Below are 27,947 nucleotides of genomic sequence, written 5' to 3'. Positions count from 1 at the left end.
AGATAGGGGTCCCCGTACCACCTTTATAGAGCACTTCCTCCTGAAATAAGATAAATGTGAGCATTGAAGTTGTTAAATATTCTGCTGGGTGACTTCCAATAGTGGCGTTGTTAAAGCTACCATAAGGGACCACCTGGGTCTAGATAGGTATAAAGTGATCCGTTCTGTCCATCACAATGAGGCAGATGGTAATTCAGGGATCTGGTAGTGTTGGGTGGGAGATGTAATGGCCCCCATTTATTGACTGCCATATACCTGGATACAATAATGAACTCTTGGCATCTCTCTCTCTTTGCAGCAATAATTCGTGAGCTGAAAAGAACTTGCTGATAATGATGACGACGGACTATGGGCGATCGGTCAACGCTGAATATTTGATAGGTCGCAGGGGGCTCGGCGCTGCACAGTGACCTCCCCCTGAAAAAGAGGGCGAAACAAAAAATGAGCAAGCTCGGCTTCCAGAATAACAGAGTCATGCAGGATCGGCGGAGCGTATGTGTCTTCCTTCCAAGTGATGAGACTCTGAATATCATCATTAATGTAAGTACCCCCCGAGGCATAGTGCATTATGGGAACTTTATCACCCATAGTTAACACTACGTTGTGTTTTCCAGGTTAAAGCACTTTGTCAGGAGTTACTGGATCAGATCTGCGATCTCCTCCGGTTGAAGGATTGTCATCTCTTTGGGCTCAGCGTTATCCAAAGTAAGTGACAGCTCACAGGTCATTTCCCCACAAATAATCCTATTAAATGTCGACCAATGCACAAAAAAACCCCAAACCATTAACCTCCTCATTGCTGGGTTACTTTGCAATCATAGAGGTCCGTGCTTTCCAGTTTGAACACGTCTGATCTCCCAGTTAGACAAGCCGCTCATATCGCCGCACAGGATCGCGCCGGCAGCTCTCACATCATCCCAGACTGACAAGTTCACATACTTTACACAGATGAAATCTTCTCACCTTTCAGCTGCCAAGTACAAAGATAGCGGGAAAGTGAAGGGTAATGATGTAGAGGCAGGTAATCGCTGTGGGACTGTAATAGGAAGGTCAGAGGGAGGGCAGATGCCAAAGATATTACATAGTCATGGTGTGTGGTTGCCACTTGCCAGCACACAGGACAATGCAAGTATTGCGCCCACTAACCCAGTAATAATGCCCACCAGTGTCCCCTTCAAAAGTAGTAATGACACTTTTCTGACACACCCTAACAAATTACAGTTAATGCTGACCTGTTCTGATGGACTGAGCCCTCTTCTTCAGAGCGGGTGGCACCAGGGGCGCCATGCAGTGATGGTATTGTGCCACCTGACAAGGACCCCGACTTCTTGTGGGCACTATGATGTAGAGTTGTAGGGCCGATGACTCCCTGCTCCTCCACTGGATCCAACTTTATCGGCGTCATGTTGACACATATGAAACATGGAAAGCTTGTGTCTGCACTGACGGCTTGTGAAGAAACATCGGACGCCAGAAGTTGTATAAACGAACAGTTTCTTTTATTTTTCTGCGCGTTTCAAAGTGTAACCATCTTCTACTTCATGGAACAAGAAACCATATACGGTACATATACAGGGAATTGCAGAGATTATACAGAGGTGAGGTCTAAAATAGGCCGCCGAAAAAAGGCTGCATGACGGTGGGTTACACTTAGAAAAGCGCAGAAAAATCAAAGAAACCCTTATTTCTGAATATTTCTGGTTCCCGACGTTTCTTCACAAGCCAGCAGCGCAGACATGGACCACAAACCTTCCATGTTTTATGTGCTCTTCTGGTGAAATCATCCGTGGATCCACAGCAGCTTTTCAACTCGCTCCTGTCAAACCAATCTAATCAGTTTTTATGAAGAGGTAAGCTATAGGCTGGACCACGGTGAGTCATTGGACGTGGTATATCTCGATTTTTCCAAAGCGTTTGATACCGTGCCGCACAAGAGGTTGGTACACAAAATGAGAATGCTTGGTCTGGGGGAAAATGTGTGTAAATGGGTTAGTAACTGGCTTAGTGATAGAAAGCAGAGGGTGGTTATAAATGGTATAGTCTCTAACTGGGTCGCTGTGACCAGTGGGGTACCGCAGGGGTCAGTATTGGGACCTGTTCTCTTCAACATATTCATTAATGATCTGGTAGAAGGTTTACACAGTAAAATATCGATATTTGCAGATGATACAAAACTATGTAAAACAGTTAATACAAGAGAAGATAGTATTCTGCTACAGATGGATCTGGATAAGTTGGAAACTTGGGCTGAAAGGTGGCAGATGAGGTTTAACAATGATAAATGTAAGGTTATACACATGGGAAGAGGGAATCAATATCACCATTACACACTGAACGGGAAACCACTGGGTAAATCTGACAGGGAGAAGGACTTGGGGATCCTAGTTAATGATAAACTTACCTGGAGCAGCCAGTGCCAGGCAGCAGCTGCCAAGGCAAACAGGATCATGGGGTGCATTAAAAGAGGTCTGGATACACATGATGAGAGCATTATACTGCCTCTGTACAAATCCCTGGTTAGACCGCACATGGAGTACTGTGTCCAGTTTTGGGCACCGGTGCTCAGGAAGGATATAATGGAACTAGAGAGAGTACAAAGGAGGGCAACAAAATTAATAAAGGGGATGGGAGAACTACAATACCCAGATAGATTAGCGAAATTAGGATTATTTAGTCTAGAAAAAAGACGACTGAGGGGCGATCTAATAACCATGTATAAGTATATAAGGGGACAATACAAATATCTCGCTGAGGATCTGTTTATACCAAGGAAGGTGACGGGCACAAGGGGGCATTCTTTGCGTCTGGAGGAGAGAAGGTTTTTCCACCAACATAGAAGAGGATTCTTTACTGTTAGGGCAGTGAGAATCTGGAATTGCTTGCCTGAGGAGGTGGTGATGGCGAACTCAGTCGAGGGGTTCAAGAGAGGCCTGGATGTCTTCCTGGAGCAGAACAATATTGTATCATACAATTATTAGGTTCTGTAGAAGGACGTAGATCTGGGTATTTATTTATTATGATGGAATATAGGCTGAACTGGATGGACAAATGTCTTTTTTCGGCCTTACTAACTATGTTACTATGTAACTCTGGATCAGGTCAGCACATATCGATACAGTTTCTGATATTTATCAACCAGATAAGAGGGGATCAAAAACCTTTTTATTTTTTTATTTTTCTTAAATTTTGCGCAAAATGCAACTGCCCCTGTGAACTCCTCACCCCCCCCCTCAAACTCCTCCACTGGTACAGAGATGTATGTATGTATGTACTATGTGTAGGGTCAACAATAGGAAGTTTCACTTTAGTGGATGAAGAGGTTGTATCCTCAGTAATGACTGAAAAGGAGGCAATTGGGTCTCATGGTCGGCACATCCGGATGCGACTCCATTTCCCCATTTTATTGACTGTATGCCTATATTAATACTGTGAATTAAGAAGGATGGCATCAACCGAAGTTATGGCATCAAACAATGTAAAAAACAACTTAGAAATGAAGGTTTAAAGTAAACAGCTTGGTGATCTGCTGCAGACAGAGCATTGGGGGGAGGCTCCTGCTGCAAACAGTAGTGGGGGAAGCTCCTGCTGCAAACGGAGCAGTGGGGGAGGCTCCTGCTTCAAAGGAAGCGGTGGGGGGAGGCTCCTGCTGCAAACAGAGCGGTGGGGGGAGACTGCTGCTGCAAATGGAGCGATGGTGGGAGGTTACTGCTGCAGCCAGTTGTTTTACAACCACATTGCTCCTTAAGGTCTACAGCCAGTCCTGACACTGACAAAGCAACGTACATTGATGACCCACGTCTTGCCACCTTATTAATGCTTCTATAGCTATATTGAAATGGTGGCTCTGCCAGCTTTCACTTTTATCCAGTTTTGCGGAGTGTTGATTTAAAGTAGCAGCTTAACATGTGGAGTTGAGTGTGATGGATGGGGACAGCTGAAGCCGGCCCTGATAGATGCCTCCGCTCCTGCAGGACTCCCATTCCTCAGCCTTCACATTCCTGAACAAGAGCAAACACCAAGAACATCAAGAGCTACGATTTATTTTAAATGGGCTTCAAAAACTTAAAGCAACAGGGCGGCTAAACAAACAAGAAGGCCCATGGGGGTAAGAAAAAATGACGAGTGGGCTCTTTACATGATACATGTAGCAGCAAAGAAGAAACTTGGCAGCACTCACCGATCTTCTGACAGGTCTTTATTACACAACTTCACGGCACGGGGGTGTGTACAAGGAGTGGAGCAGGTGAACGACGGCCGTTTCGCGCCCTCAACGTCTTTACATGATACATACTTTGTGGACTCTAAGCAAATTTGCAAATGTTTCACAGAGAAAATTTAAAAGGAGTGGTGAACCTCAAAGGGAACATGTCATCAGAAAATGACCCGTGGAACTGAACAGGTGCAAAACCTGTAGACAGGGTACGTGCCCTGCAGGTATTGGTAGATGTAGCATCAAAGGCTTCACTCGCCTCCTGATGTGGAAGTTGGCAGCGCAAGAATACATATTTAAAGAATATTTTTTTTTTTGTCTGAATTTTTGGTGTTTTTTTTTATTTATTTTTTTTAGATTTTTTTTATAACCATTTATATTAACAGTAAATCTTGCAGGTTTTCACTCTGACCACTAAGCCTTATAATAGGCCGACACTGCCTGTGTATGGACAGTATATCTAACACAGATGTAGTTAATGTATATGTATATAATATACCGTATATAATCGAGTATAAGCCGAGGCACCTAATTTTGCCACGGAAAACTGGGTAAGCTTATTGACTTGAGTATAAGTCGGGTATGCATTGTCCCCTCATCCCTGTCCTGGTATGCGTGGCTCCCCTGTCCTGTCCTGGTATGCGTGGCTCCCCTGTCCTGTCCTGCTATGCGTGGCTCCCCCGACGCTGTTCTGGTATGTGTGGCTCCCACCCGTAGCTGTCCTGGTATGTGTGACTCCCACCTGTAGCTGTCCTGGTATGTATAGCTTCCCCCATAGCTGTCCTAGTGTGCGTGGCTCCCACCCTTCCCCGGTAGCTGTCCTGGTATGCATGCTTCCTATTACAAAAAAAGCAAAACAAGAAACAAACATCCTACTAACCCTCCAGCGTGCCCTCGCAGCACCTTGTTCCGGTGCCAGCAGCTCTTCCTGTGTTCAGCAGTCATGTGGCACCGCTCATTAAGATAATGCATATTCCCTCCACGCCTATGGGAGTGGAGACGCGTGCATATTCGTTACCTTAATGAGCAGTGCCACGTGATCACTCGGCACAGGAAGAGCTGCTGGAAGACAGAATCAACAAGTTGCTGCGAGGACGCCGAAACCAATGAGATGCTGTGAGGGCACACTGGAGGGTGAGTAGGATGTCTTCTGGAAGCCGGCGGCTGCAGGTGTCGCTGTCCGCGCTATAAGAGAAATCCACATTAATTTCTCTTTAGCCACAACCGCCGGCTCCTGCCTCTGTGACCCGCTACTCCGCCGCTCCCCCTCCCCTGCCGACTTTCTGGGACAATTGACTCGTGTATAAGCCGAGGGGAGTGTTTTCAGCACAAAAAAAGTGCTGAAAAACCACGTGTGTAGATAGATAGATAGATAGATAGATAGATAGTCATACATACAGTCATACATACAGTGCCTTGCAGAAGTATTCGGCTCCCTGGAACTTTTCAACCTTTTCCCACATATCATACTTCAAACATAAAGATACGAAATGTAAATTTTTGGTGAAGAATCAACAACAAGTGGAACACAATTGTGAAGTTGAACAAAATTTATTGGTTATTTTAAATTTTTTGGGGAAATTCAAAAACTGAAAAGTGGGGCGTGCAATATTATTCGGCCCCTTTACGTTCAGTGCAGCAAACTCACTCCAGAAGTTCATTGTTGATCTCCGAATGATCCGATGTTGTCCTAAATGCCTAATGATGATAAATATAATCCACCTGTGTGTAATCAAGTCTCCGTATAAATGCACCTGCTCTGTGATAGTCTCAGGGTTCTGTTTGAAGCACAGAGATCATCATGAAGACCAAGGAGCACAACAGGCCGCTCCGTGATACTGTTGTGGAGAAGTTTAAAGCTGGATTTGGATACAGAATGATTTCCAAAACTTTAAACATCCCGAGGAGCACTGTGCAAGTGATCATATTGAAACGGAAGGAGTATCATACCACTGCAAATCTACCAAGACCCGGCCGTCCCTCTAAACTTTCATCTCAAACAAGAAGACTGATCATAGATGCAGCCAAGAGGCCCATGATCACTCTGGATGAACTGCAGGGATCGACAGCTGAGGTGGGACTGTTGTCCTATGGACAGACTATCACTCATACACTGCACAAATCTGGCCTTTATGGAGGAGTGGCAAGAAGAAAGCCATTTCTCAAAGATATCCATAAAAAGTGTTGTTTAAAGTTTGCAACAAGCCACCTGGGAGACACACCAAACGTGTGGAAGAAGGTGCTTTGGTCAGATGAAATCAAAATCGAACTTTTTGGCAACAATGCCAAACGACATGTTTGGCGTAAAGGCAACCCAGCTCATCACCCTGAACACACCATCCCCACTGTCAAACATGGTGGTGGAAGCATCATGGTTTGGGCCTGCTTTTCTTCGACAGGGAAGATGGTTAAAATTGATGGGAAGATGGATGGAGCCAAATACAGGACCATTCTTGAAGAAAACCTGTTGGAGTCTGCAAAAGACCTGAGACAGGGATGGAGATTTGTCTTCCAGCAAGACAATGATCCTAAACATAAAGCAAAATCTACAATGGAATGGTTCACAAATAAACGTATCCAGGTGTTAGAATGGCCAAGTCAAAGTCCAGACTTCAATCCAATCGAGAATCTGTAGAAAGAGCTGAAAACTGCTGTTCATAAATGATCTCCATCAAACCTCACTGAGCTCGAGCTGTTTGCCAAGGAAGAATGGGCAAGAATTTCAGTCTCTCGATGTACAAAACTGATACTTACCCCAAGCGACTTGCAGTTGTAATCGCAGCAAAAGGTGGCGCAACAAAGTATTAAGTTAAAGGGGCCGAATAATATTGCATGCCCCACTTTTCAGTTTTTGATTTTCCACAAAAAATTAAAATAACTAATAAATTTTGTTCAACTTCACAATTGTTCCACTTTTTGTTGATTCTTCACCATGGACTTGAACTAAAATTGTTGAACAATATCAACATTCTGAAGGTTACAAGTCCTCAGACAGTTCTCTTCTCTTTCTGTTCTCCATGCTTAGCGTGGTACACACAGACACACAATGCAAAGATTGAGTCAACGTTTCTCCTTTTTATCTGGTTTCAGGCATGATTTTCATATTGCCTACACCTGTTACTTGCCACTGCTGAATTTGAACAGGCAGCCTATGCGTGACACAAAGTTGTTTAACTACAATTTTGGAAAGTTGCCAGTTAATTTAGTCCAGACCGTTTTTGTGGTTTTGTGTGAAATTATGTCCAATTTGCCTTTTTATTTAGGCTATGTGCACACGTTCAGGATTTCTTGCAGAAAATTCCTGAGAATTCCGGACATTTTCTGCAAGAAATCCGCATGCGTTTTTTTTGCCGCGTTTTTGCCGGACACTTCCCAATGCATTTTGGAGTGGGAAATCCGCAAAAAAAACGGAAAATTAATGAACATGCTGCGTTTTTTGCCGCGATGTGTTTTTTTTCGCGGAAAAAAACGCATCATGTGCACAAAACATGCGGAATTCATTCTAAATGATGGGATGCTTATTGTATGCGTTTTTTTTGCGGTTTTATAGCGTTTTTATCGGGAAAAACCGCGAAAAAACCGCAACGTGTGCACACAGCCTTAATCTGTTTTTGTTGTTGTTCATTACACGCAAAGGAAATAAAAATGTATTTTACACTCACATATATAATATTCCTGTATTTGAAATAGTTTATGGGATCACAATTACAACAGCAGGAGCTATGCGATGTTTTGTCTTATCATTTTATCATTGTATTTATTGGTAGTGATTTAGTCTGTGCTGATTATTGTCGAGGGGTTCAAGAGAGGCCTGGATGTCTTCCTGGAGCAGAACAATATTGTATCATACAATTATTAGGTTCTGTAAAAGGACGTAGATCTGGGGATTTATTATGACGGAATATAGGCTGAACTGGATGGACAAATGTCTTTTTTCGGCCTTACTAACTATGTTACTATGTTACTATGTATTGTGACTTATAACATTTATTATACTTTTATTTTGTATTCTTCTTTTCTGCTTCCTATTTATTTCCTCAATCTTGGTCTTTCTCTCGATGCAGACAATGAACATGTGTACATGGAACTTTCCCAGAAGCTTTATAAGTACTGTCCCAAGGAGTGGAAGAAGGAGGCCAGTAAAGTAAGTCAGATGATGGTGGGTGTTTGTGCTTTTCTTGGCCGGGGATCCTGGGGAATGTTGCCGTTGGCATAATCCGGAGGAGACGTATTTCATCCTGACGTCAGATGGCTTTGTGTATATATAGTCCGCCTGCTCTAGAAAGTGACTGGGGCAACATTTGTGTGGCTGTGGCCATCTGTAGACTGGGGAGCTTGACATGTGGGCACCGATGCAGGCGAAGGAGGGCGCTGTGCAGCTCCCAACAAAGCATTCTCCATCCAGAGATAAGATGGGCATACCCCTTCCCACTAAGCACTGCAGGCAGGACAGGTATTTAACCCCTTAATAACTTGTGACATTTTTCATCACAAGTTGCATGGAGCAGGCTCAGGTGCCTAGTCCACTCCTTACACATCAGATGCCAGCTGTATTTTACCAGCAGCGACCTAAATGAGCACAGATTGCTTCCGTTCAACCAGTTAAATGGTTTTGTCAATCAATGGCTTGCTTGAGGTTGGGCACCCATTGACCAACCCCAGAGTTGAGATGGCGAGGTGCTGATGGGTTACAGGTGCAGCCAGGGCCTCATGAAGGCTTCCGTCTCTGACATCCTAGGGTTCCTCCTGTTTCACCAAAGTCATAAGCAGGGTTGTAGGGGAGACTGTGATTTGCACCATATACTGAAGCACCAAAGTGTTACTAGATCTCTGGATCCCATGGTGAATCAGGCCGATCACCAGCGCTTACTTCCTCGGCTCATGACATTGTATGTGCTGTGATTGTACCCGAAGCCCCATAACATAACTGCTCCGCTTATATAAGGGAGAAATGCCCGTGATCCCGCAGGCCGGGTATAATTGTGTGAGGAGCCGTGTGATTTACAGGCCACATACATTAGAAACACTTGGATCTTATTAATCCTGGAGTCGTTTAACGCGCGGGCGTCCGGTTTCACATTGTCCCATTACTAGCAGAGAATGGAGTCCGCGCCAACTGTCACCACCCGTGGGAATGAATCACAAGTGTGAGATCAGCTGTCGGCCTCTCGGCATGCGGACGTTGCTGTCTTGTCACACAATTGTCAGATTTTGGTCCTGTTACTAGGCCGAAGCTTGCTGCCCGTAGTATCGTGATGAACAATGAGGCCCTCATAATGCTATAGGTAAGAGAGTCAAAGTGGGTCCTGTTTTGGGATCCCCGTGGTTCATGGACTGGAGCCATCTACTAATAACATCTAGAGCCACAGTCAAAGCGGAGAGAGCCACGGTTTCCCAAAAATTAAGCACCACGGTGCCCCAAACATTGACTGTCACTGTGACCCATAACCCTGACAACAATGGTGGTCCAAACATTGACAGCCATGGTGCCACAAACAGCCAATATGGCCCATAGCCATGACAGCTACTGTGTCCCAAACATTGACAGCCATGGTGCCCTAACATTGGCTTATAACTTTGCCAGCCATTGTAGCTACAAGCTTGACAGCTATACCACAGTAACCGTGACTACCACGGTACCCCGGTAGCACAAATGACCGAGGTGCCCACATTGAGGGCAGTAAGTGCGCCCATAACACCACCAGCCACAATGATGCCCCGGTAGCCCAGAGTGTATATACAGTATGTATATGCACCCCATCATTAATGATGCTAATGTTTTTATTACATGAGGGCATTCAGTGCAAGAAATCTGTGCACAGCATTCAGAACGTACTCCTGTGCAGCGCTGATGATCATGATGATCCTTCTCTTCCAGGGTATTGACCAGTTCGGCCCTCCGATGATCATTCATTTCCGAGTTCAGTACTATGTGGAGAACGGCCGATTAATAAGGTACGAGCCCCCGTTATATCATAGTTTTCTCTATTGAAAACCTAAATTGTTTTTAAGTGTCCCACAACTTTGTATAATTCATTTTTGTTGAAAGGGTCACAGAATAAAAAGCTGATCACAGGGTGTCCTGCTGCTGGGACCTCTGCCTATCATCTGTATGAATTTTCCTGCAGCGCCTCCACAGGAGAGATTAAGTATTACACAACCTCCATTGAAATGATTGGAGTATTTGTGGACATGCAGGGTCCTGAAGAGCGAGGGAGACTTTTTGTAGGCGCTTTCTGCTCAGGATAATGTGTGCCCTTAGACTGATGGCACGATAAGGCCTCTTCTGATCAGTTACACACATGCAGATGTGTCCTGGGTGCGGTGCAGTCACAATGGCTGCTTTGTTATTTAGGCGCCAGTTTCAGCATCTGGATCCCATCAAATAAATGAGATACAGAAAATGTAAAAATTCCAAAGGAGAAAGATAAAAAGATTGAAATCAATGTATTACAGTCACTAAAAACATGATCCTACATCCAGCCACATGCTGGAAGCTGAGATATGAGGAGCTGTTTGCACAGTGGATCTCACTTGTATTATGAGAGGGTGGCTCAGCAGAGTCCAGGGGTCGGGGATGTGGAAAAGTAGCTTATTACATTTGGTTATGGTGTCGCCCTCTAGTGACAGAACGGCGCGGTACTATTACTACTGCCATCTAAGGAAACAAGTCTTACTATCCCGGAGCACAACGAGGGAGGAGGCTTACTTTCTGCTGGCCGCCTTCGCCCTACAAGCCGACCTGGGTAACTTCAAAAGGAACAAGCACTATGGAAAGTACTTTGAACCAGAAGCCTACTTCCCTCCTTGGGTAAGACTTACTGTTTCCAATTTTTGGCACTTGGTTTTTAGTAATTAAGGATGTAGTTCAATATTTTTAGACTGATCGATTTCGCTAATTTTCATATTCTCTGTAAGAAAGTGTTCAGTTTGCCTGCAGCACCCCCGCAGGGCAAAGGAAGGATTGCATCATTCTCGCTGAATCGTGTACCATATGGATGTTCTGGGTCTTCCATGAGAGACACTTTTTGTAGCCGCTCTTTCTGGTTTCACGTTTCTGCAGGTAATTAAAAAGAGGGGGAGAGATTATATATTAAAGCACATTCCCAATATCCACCGCGACCAATTTGCACTGAACGTATCGGAAGCACATCTGATGTATATTAAGGAGGCAGCGAGACTGGAGGACGTCGCTGTCCATTACTACAGGCTGTACAAGGTGAGCGACAGCTGTTCACACCTAGAAAAACACATGCATAGGCCATGTTAGATTTTTGTAGGAGAGAATTACATGCAGTGCAATTGCCATAGTGTCCCTGAAGTTTATTTAAACAAGGATGCCAATACGCAATACAGAAACTATGCACACAGTGATGTCAGAGTACAGGGATAATACACAGGGATGGCACAGTACAGGGATAATACACACACTGATGTCACAGTACCGGGATAATACACACAGTGATGTCACAGTACAGGGATAATGCACACAGTGATGTCACAGTACAGGGATAATGCACACAGTGATGTCACAGTACAGGGATAATGCACACAGTGATGTCACAGTACAGGGATAATGCACACAGTGATGTCACAGTACAGGGATAATGCACACAGTGATGTCACAGTACAGGGATAATGCACACAGTGATGTCACAGTACAAGGATAATGCACACAGTGATGTCACAGTACAGAGATAATGCTCACACTAAAGGGTGAACTGATTATGAGGCAGAAAGTGTTGTCATGAGGACACATACAGTTAAGTCCATATGGGCAGCACGGTGGCGCAGTGGTTAGCACAGCAGCCTTGCAGCGCTGGGTTCTAATCCCACCCAGGACAACATCTGCAAAGAGTTTGTATGTTCTCTCCGTGTTTGCGTGGGTTTCCTCCGGGCACTCCGGTTTCCTCCCACATTTCCAAAGACCTACTGATAGGAAATTTAGATTGTGAGCCCCATCAGGGACAGCGATGATAATGTGTGTGCAAACTGTAAAGCGCTGCGGAATATGTTAGCGCTATATAAAAATAAAGATTATTATTATTATTATTATTATTATTATTTGGACAGAGACAGCATTTTTCTAATTTTGGTTATAGACATTACCACAATGAATTTTAAACAAAACAATTCAGATGCAGTTGAAGTTCAGACTTTCAGCTTTCATTTGAGGGTATCCACATTAAAATTGGATGGAGGGTTTAGGAGTTTCAGCTCCTTAACATGTGCCACCCTGTTTTTAAATGGAGCAAAAGTAATTGGACAATTGACTCCAAGGCTATTTCATGGACAGGTGTGGGCAATCCCTTCGTTATGTCATTCTCAATTAAGCAGATAAAAGGCCTGGAGTTGATTTGAGGTGTGGTGCCTGCATTTGGAAGGTTTTGCTGTGAAGTAAACATGCGGTCAAAGGAGCTCTCCATGCAGGTGAAACAAGCCATCCTTAAACTGCGAAAACAGAAAAAACCCATCCGAGAAATTGCTACAATATTAGGAGTGGCAAAATCTACAGTTTGGTGCATCCTGAGAAAGAAAGAAAGAAAGCACTGGTGAACTCATCAATGCAAAAAGACCTGGGCGCCCACGGAAGACAACAGTGGTGGATGATCACAGAATAATCTCCATGGTGAAGAGAAACCCCTTCACAACAGCCAACCAAGTGAACAACACTCTCCAGGAGGTCGGCGTATCAATATCCAAATCTACCATAAAGAGAAGACTGCATGAAAGTAAATACAGAGGGTTCACTGCACGGTGCAAGCCACTCATAAGCATCAAGAATAAAAAGGCTAGACTGGACTTTTGCTAAAAAAAATCTAAAAAAGCCACCACAGTTCTGGAAGAACATTCTTTGGACAGATGAAACCAAGATCAACCTCTACCAGAATGATGGAAAGAGAAAAGTATGGCGAAGGTGTGGTACAGCTCATGATCCAAAGCATTCCACATAATCTGTAAAACACGGCGGAGGCAGTGTGATGGCTTGGGCATGCATGGCTGCCAGTGGCACTGGGTCACTAGTGTTTATTGATGATGTGACACAGGACCGAAACAGCCAAATGAATTCTGAGGTATTCAGAGCCATACTGTGTGCTCAGATCCAGCCAAATGCAGCCAAACTGATTGGTCGTCGTTTCATACTACAGATGAACAATGACCCAAAACATAAAGCCAAAGCAACCCAGGAGTTTATTAAAGCAAAGAAGTGGAATATTCTTGAATGGCCAAGTCAGTTACCTGATCTCAACCCAATTGAGCATGCATTTCACTTGTTAAAGACTAAACTTCAGACAGAAAGGCCCCAAACAAACAGCAACTGAAAACCACCGCAGTGGAGGCCTGGCAGAGCATCAAAAAGGAGGAAACACAGCGTCTGGTGATGTCCATGAGTTCAAGACTTCAGGCAGTCATTGCCAACAAAGGGTTTTCAACCAAGTACTAGAAATGAAAATTTTTATTTAAAATTATTGAATCTGTCCAATTACTTTTGGTCCCTTTAAAAACAGGGTGGCACATGTTAAGGAGCTGAAACTCCTAAACCCTTCATCCAATTTTAATGTGGATACCCTCAAATGAAAGCTGAAAGTCTGAACTTCAACTGCATCTGAATTATTTTGTTTAAAATTGATTGTGGTAATGTCTATAACCAAAGTTAGAAAAATGTATCTGTCCAAATATATATGGACTTAACTGTACGTAAACCATCTGCAGATATCATATCTGTAACTTAAATCCGTGGTAAACCGCAGACATTTCTATTGTACATGATTCCAGTGATTCCCTTGTACTTGGCTAAATTTGCTAAATTCTTACATTTTAGGATAAGAGGGAGGTGGACGCCTCATTGATTCTTGGACTTACGTTAAGAGGAATCCAAATCTTCCAGGTCAGTATTGCTCCAGATATAAGCGCATGTGTTGAAAGCCCGATGTAAAATTCAGTTTTGAAGATTATGGGGATGATAGCAGCACAGAGTATTTCAGGAGAGAAGCATACTTGTCCACTCATATCAATAAGATAGAGAGGACTGGGCTGTGTGTGCCAAGGATGGAAGCTATAGAGGGAAGGAGGAAATCATACACAGGTACTTAAGGCAGGGTTTCCAGCAGCACAGAGTATTTTAGAAAATGAATGTACGTACTTCAGTGTAGGTGTATGGGGACTTTGTAGGGAGACTTGTGCAGTTATGTGACTGGGATGAATGGAGAAACACAAAGTGATAGCAAGGCGATAGTGTCCACAGCGCAGAGTATTTCAGGACATATCACTGTGATGTGTAGATTCTTATTAAGTTGGCGTTTCTATCATTTTCTAGAGCCTGGGCGATGAGAAGCAGCTTCTCTATGACTTCCCCTGGACTAACGTAGGAAAGTTAGTGTTTGTGGTGAGTAAACGGCAGCTGGATGTGTAATGTAACGAGCCAGCGGGATCATCCATTATGTATGAAGGCTGCGCTCCCCCCGACAAAGGCGCTGTCAGCACAACACGACGGCGGGATTACAGCTCATGACAACTTAATGAGGACGTACCTGCTCACACTGCGCCTCCCCCACCTGTGATGTAACTGCACTCAGGACCTGGTGCCACATTGTGGGGGGTGTGGGGGGTGTGTGAGAACAATCGTTTCCGTGGTTACGGTGATACATTGTAACTATGTGACGTGTCTGATACTTCACAGGGAAAGAAGTTTGAGATTCTGCCGGACGGTTTACCCTCGGCCAGGAAATTGATGTACTACACGGGCTGCTCTGCGCGCTCTCGGCACCTGCTGCAGCTGCTCAGCAATAGTCATCGATTATACATGAATCTCCAGCCGGTCCTGAGACAAGTCCAGAGACTGGAGGAAAACGAGGGTGAGACGGACCAACCACCGGCTCAGGATAAGCGGCCCCGGCTCATGTCGTACCGCTGCTCATTAGAGCTTATGATTATATTATCTGGTTCTGAATGATAACTGTGCGGTTACAGCTCTGGGCCCCTGGTTAAAGGGGTTGTTTCCTTCTCAACATCTCCTCTAGTGTCAGGGACGCTTTCCCCAGGGATCCCTAGCATACATCCACGATCTGGACCATCCAATCTGCTGTTGGTATCTGCCCATGGAAGGGAGTGCAGAGTTGGGTTTCTCGCTTTTTGACGTCCATATTCCCCATTATGCCATATTAAAGAGGCTCTCTATCATACGTTATAACTTATATGAAGGGATATGGGAAGGATTCCAGAGGGAGGAATAGAAAGCAGCATCCACATCGCACCGCCAGACCATTTATTGGGGTCAGGCCAGAAAGCACCATTTGGATCGCTAGTGATGCATGAAAGCATTTTAGCACACACGGAAAGTGAATACAGATTACACAGCAGACCATCTAAATACATAACACTCCAAACATATGCAGACACCAGAACACAAACACTAATTAAGGCTATACCCCTTCGAACACATATATAAAGCGCAGAAGAGACCCCTTAAACACATGCAGTCTTCAGGCCAGACACCTAATGAAGTCTAGGCTACCTAAACAAATACAGACTCTACATCTGCCCCCCTCTAAACGCATACAGACACCAGACCATACCCCCTAAATACTTCCAGACCCTTAAAAATGTATAGATCCCTGACTAGACCCCTAAACTCTTACAGATTAAGTGCAAGACCTTTTTTTTAACACACATATGGTCATCGCCAAAAGTATTAACACCCTAAAAATTGTTCCAGAAAATGAAGTATTTCTCCCAGAAATTTCTAGCAATTCCTCATGTTTTGTTATACACATGTTTATTTCCTTTGTGTGCATTGGAACAACGGAAGAAAAAAAAAAACAGGAAAAAAGCAAATTGAACATAATTTCACACAAAACCCCAAAAATAAGCCAGGCAAAATTGTTGGCGCCATCAACTTAATATTTGGTCATGCCCTTTGGAATAAATAACTGCAATCAATCGCTTCCTATAACCATCTACAGGCTTCTTACACCTCTCAGCTGGAATTCACTACTCTCTTCTTTTGCAAACTGCTTCCGGTGTCTTACATGTGAAGGCGTCTTCTCCCAATAGCAATTTTAAGATCTCTCCACAGGTGATCCATGGGAATTAGATCCAGGCTTATTGCTGCCCCTTCAGAACTCTCCAGTGCTTTGTTTCCATCCATTTCTGGAGGCTTCTTGTATGTTTGGGGTGAATGTCCTGTTGGAAGACCCTGACCTTGGACGCAAATCCAGTTTTGTGGCACTGGGCACTACATTGCCACCCCAAATCCTTTGGTAATCTTCTGATTTCATGATGCCTTGCATGCAGACAAGGCCCTCAGTGCCAGAGGATTTGACTGTAGGGACTGTGTATGTGTATATTCTGGTTATATACAGTGAAGGAAGTAATGATTTGATCCCTTGCTGATTTTGTAAGTTTGCCCGAAGACCTGAACAGCCTATAATTTTAAGGGTAGGTTAATTTTTACATTGAGAAATAAGTATTTGATCCTTCTGGCAAACAGGACTTAATACTTAGTGGCAAAACCCTTGTTGGCAAGCATAGCAGTCAGATGTTTTTTGTAGTTGATGATGAGGTTTGCGCACATGTCAGGATAAATTTTGGTCCGCTCCTCTTTGCAGATCATCTCTAAATCATTAAGATTTTGAGGCTGTAGCTTGGCAGCTTGGAGCTGCAACTCCCTCTATAAGTTTTCTATGGGATTAAGGTCTGGAGACTGGCTAGGCCACTCCATGACCTTAATGTGCTTCTTTTTGAGCCAATCCTTTGTTGCCTTGGCTGTATGTTTTGGTTCATTGCTGGAAGACCCAGTCACGACCCATTTTTAATGTCCTGGCAGAGGGTAGGAGGTTGTCACTCAGGATTTTACAGTACATGGCTCCATGCATTCTCCCATTGACGCAGTGAACTAGTCCTGTGCCCTTAGCAGACAAAAGCCCCCAAAACATAATGTTTCCACCTCCATGCTTGACAGATGTGTACATGTATGATTCTTGCAGATCCATTAAACTAATAGGGACCCAAGATCTGAGCCTCCAAAAATGTAGACCCCAAAGCCAAACTTTGTAAAACAAAAAAACACATCTTAAAAAAAGTTACACCAGAACACACCCCTCGCATGTTTATAGACCCCCATATTAATGACCTTAGACTGGACCCTAAGCCGCCCTTTCACAGACCTCACACTCCTGTTCACATACTGATCCCTCCCCGTTCTGCATCAGCACTTTCTGCAGTGCCTGGGAACAGAGGGGTGCAGGAACTGGGAATGAGGTGGTGTGCACAGCTTTTTGACAACTTTTAGGGGGAAGATCCTGTCCTTTTTTTCCGGAAGTCTCCTTGTCATTGTTGGAGAGTTGACAAGTACAGTCCCACCAGACATAAGACCTCATAAAACTTGGTAGCTTAGTGCCTGCCTCCATCCATTGCCCATCAGCCATGAGTGATGATAGGACACCCTCTCTTATGGTTGCCCCAGAGTTAGTGGGGACGTTAAGCAGGTGTTACTACAACCCTACTTGAAGATAATCTGTCAAAATGGTATAAAATGAGAATTGTTATTGATTTTACAGAGAAGAAGCAATACAGGGAGTCCTACATCAGCGACACATTGGATCAGGACATGGATCAGCTGGAGAAGAGGTCGAGAGCGAGTGGAAGCAGTGCAGGGAGCGTGAAACAAAAGAGGCTCTCCCGTCAGTCCACGGCCAGCCACAGCAGCTCGCACACCTCAGGGATAGAGGCGGACACCAAGCACAGGGACATCGGAGGAGAGGACAGCTTTTCTGGGACATCACTGCACCGCAAGCTGAAAACCTGCAGCTCCATGACCTCTTACAGCAGCTCCCACACCTCTGGGGCAGAGAGTGCCAGCAAGGACAGGCTGGAGGATGACTCGCAAGATGATGGTAATCTACGCTGATAGCCCTGCCACCTCCTTCACATCAGTCACATCCACTTCTAACATGGGCCACAACATAACAAAACATTGGCTCCAAACTGGGGTATAGTAAATCTCACAAAATCTGATTTTGGTAGATTAGCTCAAGTCATGGGGAGTGGAGCAAATTTGATTTGTATCAACTGATTATTGAAGACTAAAATAATTTCACCCTATGATTATGAGTTGTTACCAAAAGTTGCTGTGAAGAGAGGCAGCATATCTGTGTGGCAAAGTACATTTCTTTTATTAGGACACATTAAACTGCCCTATAAACACTTTACTACAGTCATTTGCACACAAAGCATAGAAAGGCACATCAGTGGTATACACTACTAGTGTGTCACAGGTGAGTGCTGGCCTAGCTACACTGATACTCAAACTGGTAATATTTCATTTTTTTTTATTTTTGTTTTTTAAATTACCCATTTTTGGTGTGCAGAACTTCTATTCAGAAAAAAAATGCAGGAACTTCCATGGGTACCTGACAAACCCCATTATAAGCCAATATAATCTACCACGATTCATTCAGATCTTTCTGAAAATCGATCATCATGATGCTAACGTGACCTTCACCTGTTCATTGTATTAAATAAATTAATTCATGAAAAAAGTAAATAAATTAAATCAGCCAGGACAAGGTTAGAAAAAAAATTATACTTGCCTCTCCTCTGCCCTCACCGTACTTAACACAATCGGCTCTACTATGTTCTGTCTTTGATTCGGCCTGGTCTTACATTGACTGTCTCATGTCGTCACATGGAGCGCAATGAACTTCACTGCCGTGCGTCACTTCCACATGACATTGTGGTGCCTAGTGATTGGAAGACCTGGCCAGAAAGAAGACGGAAGACTCAATTGCAAAGAATGCAATCCAAATTTGTTTGTAATATTTGAGGCCGATTCGACTCCTAACCCTTCCATGATTTACCTGCTTCTAGAAGTGCCGGAAACTGGCCAATCCCCCCTGTCCCTGGAGAGGCAAAAAAAAAAGACAATTTGGGTATGTTCCCGTGGGTTACATACAGCATTGGCAAAATACAGATGTGGAATTTGTTTCAGAAATTGCACATTTTGCACAGATGCTTAATTAATGCGGCAGATTTTTCTCCAAGTGTTTGGATGACTTTTTCACAAAATCCACAACGGTATTAAGATGGTGCGGATTTTCCATCTTAGAGAAAATTTGCAGCTGAAATCGCCCGTTGCTGTGGATGTGAAATTGCGTCAGTTTATGCTACAGATTTTCAATGCAATTTCACCCATTGCAACAAAATCTGCACCATCTAGTGCGTGTTTTGCTCCATGTGCACAGAGCCAAAATGTGGCAAGGAATGACAGACTGACGTCTGGTAAGTGACCAACTAGAGGGTTTTTTTTGGCAAACTTATGTAACCTGTGGGGTCTTCTATGTAAAATTCCTCGGTGGGGAAGAAGCCTTTGAAATATGTTAGTACGTTCAATAAACTATTGCGATTTTTCTCGCAGAGATCGAGATGCTGGTAGATGACCCGAAGGACATGGATCTGCCTCTGGATATTAGCCCTGACCTGTGTATTTACATCACGGAAGACATGTTGGTCTCGCAGCAAACAAATGGATATTCTGGTGCGTGTGCAATAAGCCGCTTTATTTTCGTAAGGTTCACTACCTTTCGCTATCGCCATTTGAAATGCTTTCACATATTAGGTCCCACCGATGCCAAATGAAAGGAATTACACCTTAGTTTTACTAAATGAAGCTGAGCTGCAATACCAGGCTCAACCTGTGGGCAGATGTGCTGCTGTTTCTGGGAGAAAGCAGCCACCTATCCATGACCATGTATTACATTGTGTTAAAGAATTCTTCTTTTATTACGAAGTGGTATAAAAATAAAGCTACAAGGGAAGAAAAAAAAAAAAAGAGATGGTGGCCCATTCCCCATTTTTGATGAAGCGACGGTCACATATGTATGGCGCCCCCTATTGAAATCAGTAAATGGAACAAGCAAATGTCATCTGATTTATTTGGACTGCCTGTTGGTAAACCTACATCAAGGGTCACAGGGGTCTCAGCATATCTTCTGTGACTGCCTTTTAGCATCCCTACATCAGGAGTCTGAGCATCTCTTCTCTGTGACTGCCTGTTGAGAACCCTATATCAGGGGTCTGAGCATTTCTTCTCTGTGACTGCCTGTTGGGATCTCTACATCAAGGGTCACAGGGGTCTGAGCATCTCTTTTGTGACTGCCTGTTGGGATCCCTACATCAGGGGTCTGGGCATCTCTTCTCTGTGACCGCCTGTTGGCATCCCTACATCAGGGGTCTGAGCATCTCTTCCCCGTGACCACCTGTTGGCATCCCTACATCAAGGGTCACAGGGGTCTGAGCATCTCTTCTGTGACAGCCTGTTGGGATACCTACATCAGGGGTCTGAGCATCTCTTCTCTGTGACCGCCTGTTGAGAACCCTATATCAGGGGTCTGAGCATTTCTTCTCTGTGACTGCCTGTTGGGATCTCTACATCAAGGGTCACAGGGGTCTGAGCATCTCTTCCCTGTGACCACCTGTTGGGATCCCTAAATCAAGGGTCACAGAGGTCTGAGCATCTCTTCTGTGACTGCCTGTTGGGATCCCTACATCAGGGGTCTGAGCATCTCTTCTCTGTGACCGCCTGTTGGCATCCCTACATTAGGCGTCTGAGCATCTCTAGTCTGTGACCGCCTGTTGGGATCCCTACATCAAGGGTCACGGGGTCTGACCGTCTCTTCTCTGTGGCTCTTGTTCTGGATGCCATAGTAGTCACGTGATGGTGATGTAGGAATCTGGTGTGCTATTAATATGGGCCCGCCTTTTCTTTTGTAGGATTAGTAGTCAAAGAAGTAGACTCGTCCACCTCCAGCTCTTCAGAAACCGTGGTGAAGCTCCGAGGTCAGAGCATTGACTCGTTGCCACAGGTGAGTTATGACGACCTCCCGCCTCATTGCATCCAGCCTTGGTTATCTGATGATGCGCGATGAGGTTGTCTCCTTAAACTCAATATTGTTTTCCAGACTGCTCGTAGGAAACCAAAGACCTCGACGGATCGGCACAGCCTGAGCCTGGACGACATCCGCCTGTACCAGAAGGACTTTCTGCAGATGGACGGCCTGTGCCAGGACACTGCCCAGAGCTTCACCTTCGGCTGCGGCCACGACGCAGACAACAGAGGCCTTTACTGTAACGGGTGCCTTGCCCAGCAGTGTGTCACCATGCAGGAGCCCTTCGTGGCCAAGAAAGCCAGCAAATACTTTTCCTTGGACCTTACCCACGATGAAGTCCCGGAGTTTGTAGTGTGAACTGTCTTCTAATATCCCAGGCCTGGATGTCTGCAATCCCCTCCATTATCCTGTAGGAAGATTGGATCTTTCTACCTTTTTTATTTTATTTTTTTTTGTTTTATACTTTTTATATTTTGATACTAAAATGAAAGCCAAGGGGACTTTCCTTTGTGTACAGCTTAATATTTTGTGTTGTATCAGATCAATACTGGGTACTGTGTCCACGCCAACGTTGACTCACCACATATGCCAAAGAGCCGCCGTCTGCGCCACAGAGGCGGGAGACGAGTGGTCTTCTCATATTCCTCAGAGTGAAAAGTATTTTTGTAAGTAAAAAGGATGGCACTGGGTTAGTAAGAATATTAATTATAGGGGCCCATATACTGTTCTGGACCCCTACACAGAACCTGGCATGGGGATAAGTGGATGCCCAATGCTCAGAATTCTGGCTCTGGAGCCATGGATTGGAAGTTATTAGGGCAGATTAATGTGGTTGTGATGCATTTTCATAGCTAAGTCGTGATAAAAAAAACAGCGTGAGGATGTGTCCTTTGGTCATATTCACACTATGCGATCTAGAATCGCAGATCAAAAGGCTGAAATTTTTCTGTTTTTCAGTGATTTTTATTTTTTTTCCCTTTTTTCTGGAAAAAAGACTGCAGCTCAAACATATCGTGTAAACATGGGCCTAATAGTAAAATTATTTTTTGCCCAAAGCAAATAATCGCAGCATAACTCCCGCTTTACTAGAGCAGTTAAAAAAAAAAAAATGAAAGCAACTCTGAATTTTTTCGGAATTTAATTTTGCAAGTAAAAGGAGCAGTCAATCCAGACATTATTTTGATGAATTATTTTGAGGTTCGGAAATAGGGTTAAAATAACTTAAAATATATATATTTTCGACACTTGTTCTTATGTTGCCGCCATAACAGCTCTCCCGATCCTTCACGCCGCTGTGATCTATGATTGAGACCATTCAGAAGGCTCAGATTACCGGTGCGGAGGATCAGGGGGCTCCGCCGGCAATGGGTAAAAATAAGGTGGGAGTCATTTGTTAACCCTTTATTTTAGTTTAGATTTGGACAGAATCGAATTTTAGAGAAATCTATCCGAATTATCCGAATTATATTTTCGGGCGATTCGCTCATTCCTTCTTGCTACGATCAACAGACAAGTTTTTCTTGAATTGGCCCCGAAATCTTGGTCACGTCCTACAATCTAATAGAGTCCAGGCAGCACTATTCTTTAATAGTAATGGCCCCCTCTTACCTCTCGGGCCCCTATACAGGTTGTACATGTAGTAGGACTTGACCTTGCTCCCATATGGATATTTCTCCTAACAAAAAAAAAAGTGCCAAAAGTTTTGCTCATTTAGAGCCATAGAGATTGCAACAGTGCCACCTAGGGGGAAAAAAATCTGCTGTAAGAAAAGGATTTTGTATAAAGTTGTTTTATAGGGGTCCAGGAGTCAATCTCAGAACTCGATGTCACTGTGCCAAGGCATTTCTCTACATCAGGAATTGCTCCTCGTTTATAGCTCTTTAAAATTGTGAAAAATATGGAGAAAAAAAGTGGAATATTTTTCATGGTTATTTTTTGGTATTCTCTACCTCTCTCGCCATACAGCAGCTAAAGGCTAAGATCCACATGTTCCAGTGACTGCGACATGACGCTAGACCTATGCATCAGCCGCTATACTTTGTACCATATATGCAATGTCAAATTTGGTAAGAAAATTGGGTAATTATCTTGGCTGAAATTTAAAGCGACACTTCACCTTTAATGTAGATGGTATATATTAGCAGTAAATGTGTCTTACTCTGTAATAAATATCCTGATTTTTTTTTTTTTTTTTTAAAATTCTGAGTAAACCAGAAAAAATGTTACTTGGAAACCGTCAGTAAGCACAAAACATGTTGATGGATTTTAGTTATTTTTTATTATAATTATGGCTTGTGTAAACAGTTCATTCCACGCATCAATACCTGATGTCGGCTAATACTGCCCATCCAGGTAATCTTATAACCAGGGTATTATACCGATAGGTAGTACATGGCCCCTTAATTACTCACACCATGCTTTTAAGCTTAGCTGTAGTTTTAATTTTCTGTAGTCAAGTCTAGTGGTTTTTTTAAGGGCCCCTTACCTTTAACGTCTGGGGGGGCCACCGATCGGTCTCATTAGGCCCTTGATTATGACATATTTTTGCACTTATCAATTGCATATCTCATAATTTTACCTTCTCTGCTGTTTTCATTATTAGTTTTAAATTGGAAACCATCAACAAGCTGATATTGGCTGTTTTTCTATTTAACAAGATCAGTCATCATCAGCTTGCGGATAGCCATTTTTCAATTTGGAAACTGTTTTAGTTCCTTTTGAGCAGTTTTCTAACTTGGAGACCAGCAAAAAGCTGCTGTTGACTGATATTGTATGCTCTCTTTGTAGCCAATGCAGCACATCTGTAATACATCCACATTACCTTCTTTGGTAAAAAAAAAAAAAAAAAATGAACGAAAACAGCAGAGAAGGTAATGTGGAAGTATTACAGATGTGCTGCATTGACTACAAAGAGAGCATACAGCAGCTTGTTGCTGGTCTCCAAGCTGGAAAACTGCTAAAAATGAATGAAACAGGCTTGCAAGTTGAAAAACGGCTAAAAATGAATGAAAACGGCAGAGAAAATAATGAAGATGTATTACAGATGTTCTGCACTGACTATGAAGAGCGCATAGAAGATCAGTCAGCAGCAGCTTATTGATTGTTTCCAAGTTGAAAAACTGGAAAGAAGAGGCAAAACAGGCGAGAAAGTAATAAGGATGTATTACAGATACAGTACAGACCAAAAGTTTGGACACACCTCATTTAAAGATTTTTCTGTATTTTCATGACTATGAAAATTGTCCATTCACACTGAAAGCATCAAAACTATGAATTAACACATGTGGAATTATATACTTAACAAAAAAGTGTGAAACAACTGAAATTATGTCTCATATTCTAGGTTCTTCAACCTTTTGCTTCGATGACTGTTTTGCACACTCTTGGCATTCTCTTGATGATCTTCAAGAGGTAGTCACTAGGAATGGTCTTCCAACAATCTTGAAGGAGTTCCCAGAGATGCTTAGCACTTGTTGGCCCTTTTGCCTTCACTCTCTGCGGTCTAGCTCACCCCAAACCATCTCGATTGGGTTCAGATCTGGTGACTGTGGAGGCCAGGTCATCTGACGTAGCACCCCATCACTGTCCTTGGTCAAATAGCCCTTACACAGCCTGGAGGTGTGTTTGGGGTCATTGTCCTGTTGAAAAATAAATTATGGTACAACTAAACGCAAACCGGATGGAATAGCATGCTGCTGCAAGATGCTGTGGTAGCCATGCTGGTTCAGTATGCCTTCAATTTTGAATAAATGCCCAACAGTGTCACCAGCAAAGCACCCCCACACCATCACACCTCCTCCTCCATGCTTCACGGTGGGAACCAGAGTCCATCCGTTCACCTTTTCTGCGTCGCACAAAGACACGGTGGTTGGAACCAAAGATCTCAAATTTGGACTCTTCAGACCAAAGCACAGATTTCCACTGGTCTAATGTCCATTCCTTGCGTTCTTTAGCCCAAACAAGTCTCTTCTGCTTGTTGCCTGTCCTTAGCAGTGGTTTCCTAGCAGCTATTTTACCATGAACGCCTGCTGCACAAAGTCTCCTCTTAACAGTTGTTGTAGAGATGTCTGCTGCTAGAACTCTGTGTGGCATTGACCTGGTCTCTAATCTGAGCTGCTGTTAACCTGCGATTTCTGAGGCTGGTGACTCGGATAAACTTATCCTCAGAAGCAGAGGTGACTCTTGGTCTTCCTTTCCTGGGGCGCTTGATGGTTTTTGCCACTGCACATGGGGACACTTTCAAAGTTTTCCCAATTTTTCGGACTGACTGACCTTTGTTTCTTAAAGTAATGATGGCCACTCATTTTTCTTTACTTAGCTGCTTTTTTCTTGCCATATTACAGATTCTAATAGTCTATTCAGTAGGACTATCAGCTGTGTATCCACCAGACTTCTGCACAACACAACTGATGGTCCCAACCCCATTTTTAAGGCAAGAAATCCCACTTATTAAACCTGACAGGGCACACCTGTGAAGTGAAAACCAATCCCGGTGACTACCTCTTGAAGCTCATCAAGAGAATGCCAAGAGTGTGCAAAACAGTCATCAAAGCAAAAGGTGGCTACTTTAAAGAACCTAGAATATAAGACATAATTTCAGTTGTTTCACACTTTTTTGTTAAGTATATAATTCCACATGTGTTAATTCATAGTTTTGATGCCTTCAGTGTGAATGTACAATTTTCATAGGCCTGAAAATACAGACAAATCTTTAAATGAGAAGGTGTGTCCAAACTTTTGGTCTGTACTGTATACATTGACTATAAGGCGTGTAATTAAAGGTGAAGTTTCACTTAAAGATGTAATTCCGTGCCTGTATACATATATACCGCACTCGGCCATTGTTACCTCCTCTTTTCTTCTGATCCTTCTCTGACTGTAACCCGGAGCAGTGTTTTAGCATATACTGTAGTTTGCAGATATCTCGCTTGTAGTATAGATGTATATAATTATGGGTCTTATAGATCCTATGTTAAAGTCACCTATCCTACCCCTTTTATATTCAATTAAAGGGATAATATATTTTATGTATTGTGCAGACAATCCATTAAATGATATTTGTACAAGAAGACGAACAACTTTTTTTTTTTTTGCACAAAATCTATACTGAACCCATCAGGATACGTCGAGGAGTGAGGCTTCCAGCGAGGGTCCCAAAACGTGGTCATTTAAAGAGCCACTAAATGTGCAAGATATGAATGGTTATTTTAAAGGGACACTAAAACTCCAAGCTCAAACCATCTACTGTTCCCTGTTATCAGCCATGAAGCCCCCCTCCCCCAGTGATCAGTGCTGAGAACTTTCCAATGGTTACAGCGGCTCGTCTTATGGCACAGTTCACAGGTTTAGTGGCTCTTTAAAAGATTAGAAAAATGTGACTGCTTCCAAAAACAGTGCCACAACCGTAGATAGGTTGTAGGCGGTAGTGCAGCTCGGCCCCATTTACTGCCTTGGCACTTAGCTGCAATACCTGACCCAACCTGTGGATAAGGTGGCGCTGTTTTTTGGGAAAAAAGGCAATATCTGTATCATTTGTGAGAAGGGGAAGTGTCTGTTTACATTTTTTTATTTGACTTGTCCTGCCCCAGCTGTGCGGCTGCTTGCCGTGCCTGTGTCACCACCAGGAATGGGGGGAATGGAGTGAGTGTGAACAGTTGCCATTGTTTCCGGACATGCCCTGGAGTCAGCGCCGGCTCCGCAGCTGCTGTTGATGATTTTGTCACGTTCTATATTTGACAGTTACATAGAAGAGCACAATGGCTGCATACACTCATCGAAAAGCCGTCGGATGGAATAAATTCTCGTGTCTCCACCCAACAAAAAAAGAAAAAACATGGCTGATAACTTAAAATAAAATGCTACCGTCCTGTCCACACTTTTTTGTCTGGTATTGCAGTATTAACCCCTTACCCCCCAAGCGTGGTTTGCACGTTAATGACCGGGCCAATTATTACTATTCTGACCACTGTCCCTTTATGAAGTAATAACTCTGGAACACTTCAATGGATTCCAGTGATTCTGAGAATGTTTTCTCCTGACATATTGTACTTCATGATAGTGGTACATTTTCTTTGATAAGACTTGTGTTTATTTGTGAAAAAAATGGAAATTTGGTGACAATTTTGAAAATTTTACAACATTGAATTTTCATGCCTTTAAATCACAGAGATATGTCACACAAAATACTTAATAAGGCCGGGGTCACACTAGCATTGAATACGGACGAGTGCTATGCGATAAAACATCGCATAGCACTCGGACCAGTATTCATCCATGGGGCACCTCACAACACAGTTTTTTTACTCTGCTGTTTTCCACTTGGGTTATTTAGTTTGGAAAAACAAAGGCTAAGGGGTGATCTTATTTTAATGTATAAATATGAGGGACAATACAGACACTTTTCTAATGACCTTTTTACTCGTAGACCTGAGACGGGGACAAGGGGGCATCCTCTACGTCTGGAGGAAAGAAGGTTTAGGCATAATAACAGACGCGGGTTCTTTACTGTAAGAGCAGTGAGACTATGGAACTCTCTGCCGTATGATGTTGTAATGAGTGATTCATTACTTAAATTTAAGAGGGGACTGGATACTTTTCTGGAAAAGTATAATGTTACAGGATATATACACTAGATTCCTTGATAGGGCGTTGATCCAGGGAACTAGTCTGATTGCCATATGTGGAGTCGGGAAGGAATTTTTTTCCCCAATGTGGAGCTTACTGTTTGCCACATGGTTCTTTTTTGCCTTCCTCTGGATCAACATGTTAGGGCATGTTAGGTTAGGCTATGGGTTGAACTAGATGGACTTATAGTCTTCCTTCAACCTTAATAACTTTGTTTCTATGTTTTC

General features: G+C 43.5%; 1 protein-coding gene across 1 annotated transcript in view; it reads left to right on the top strand.

The window, feature by feature from the left end:
- FRMD6 (FERM domain containing 6) overlaps nt 1-22,187 on the top strand; it is a 60,125-nt gene extending 37,938 nt beyond the window's left edge. Inside the window, exons 3-15 of the mRNA XM_069738935.1 lie at nt 299-540; nt 615-705; nt 8,275-8,354; nt 10,089-10,165; nt 10,835-11,021; nt 11,274-11,429; nt 14,034-14,099; nt 14,529-14,597; nt 14,892-15,066; nt 17,770-18,105; nt 19,626-19,745; nt 20,981-21,072; nt 21,169-22,187. Of these exons, the coding sequence (XP_069595036.1) occupies nt 442-540; nt 615-705; nt 8,275-8,354; nt 10,089-10,165; nt 10,835-11,021; nt 11,274-11,429; nt 14,034-14,099; nt 14,529-14,597; nt 14,892-15,066; nt 17,770-18,105; nt 19,626-19,745; nt 20,981-21,072; nt 21,169-21,453 (1,833 nt within the window). The 5' untranslated portion in view covers nt 299-441 and the 3' untranslated portion in view covers nt 21,454-22,187. The remainder of the gene's footprint in view (nt 1-298; nt 541-614; nt 706-8,274; nt 8,355-10,088; nt 10,166-10,834; nt 11,022-11,273; nt 11,430-14,033; nt 14,100-14,528; nt 14,598-14,891; nt 15,067-17,769; nt 18,106-19,625; nt 19,746-20,980; nt 21,073-21,168) is intronic.
- Nucleotides 22,188-27,947: the final 5,760 nt, after the last annotated feature.

The sequence above is a fragment of the Ranitomeya imitator genome, chromosome 1 (genome assembly GCF_032444005.1).
Source record: "Ranitomeya imitator isolate aRanImi1 chromosome 1, aRanImi1.pri, whole genome shotgun sequence".
NCBI classification, from domain to species: domain Eukaryota; kingdom Metazoa; phylum Chordata; class Amphibia; order Anura; family Dendrobatidae; genus Ranitomeya; species Ranitomeya imitator.
This window is presented reverse-complemented; position numbering and strand designations above follow the sequence as displayed.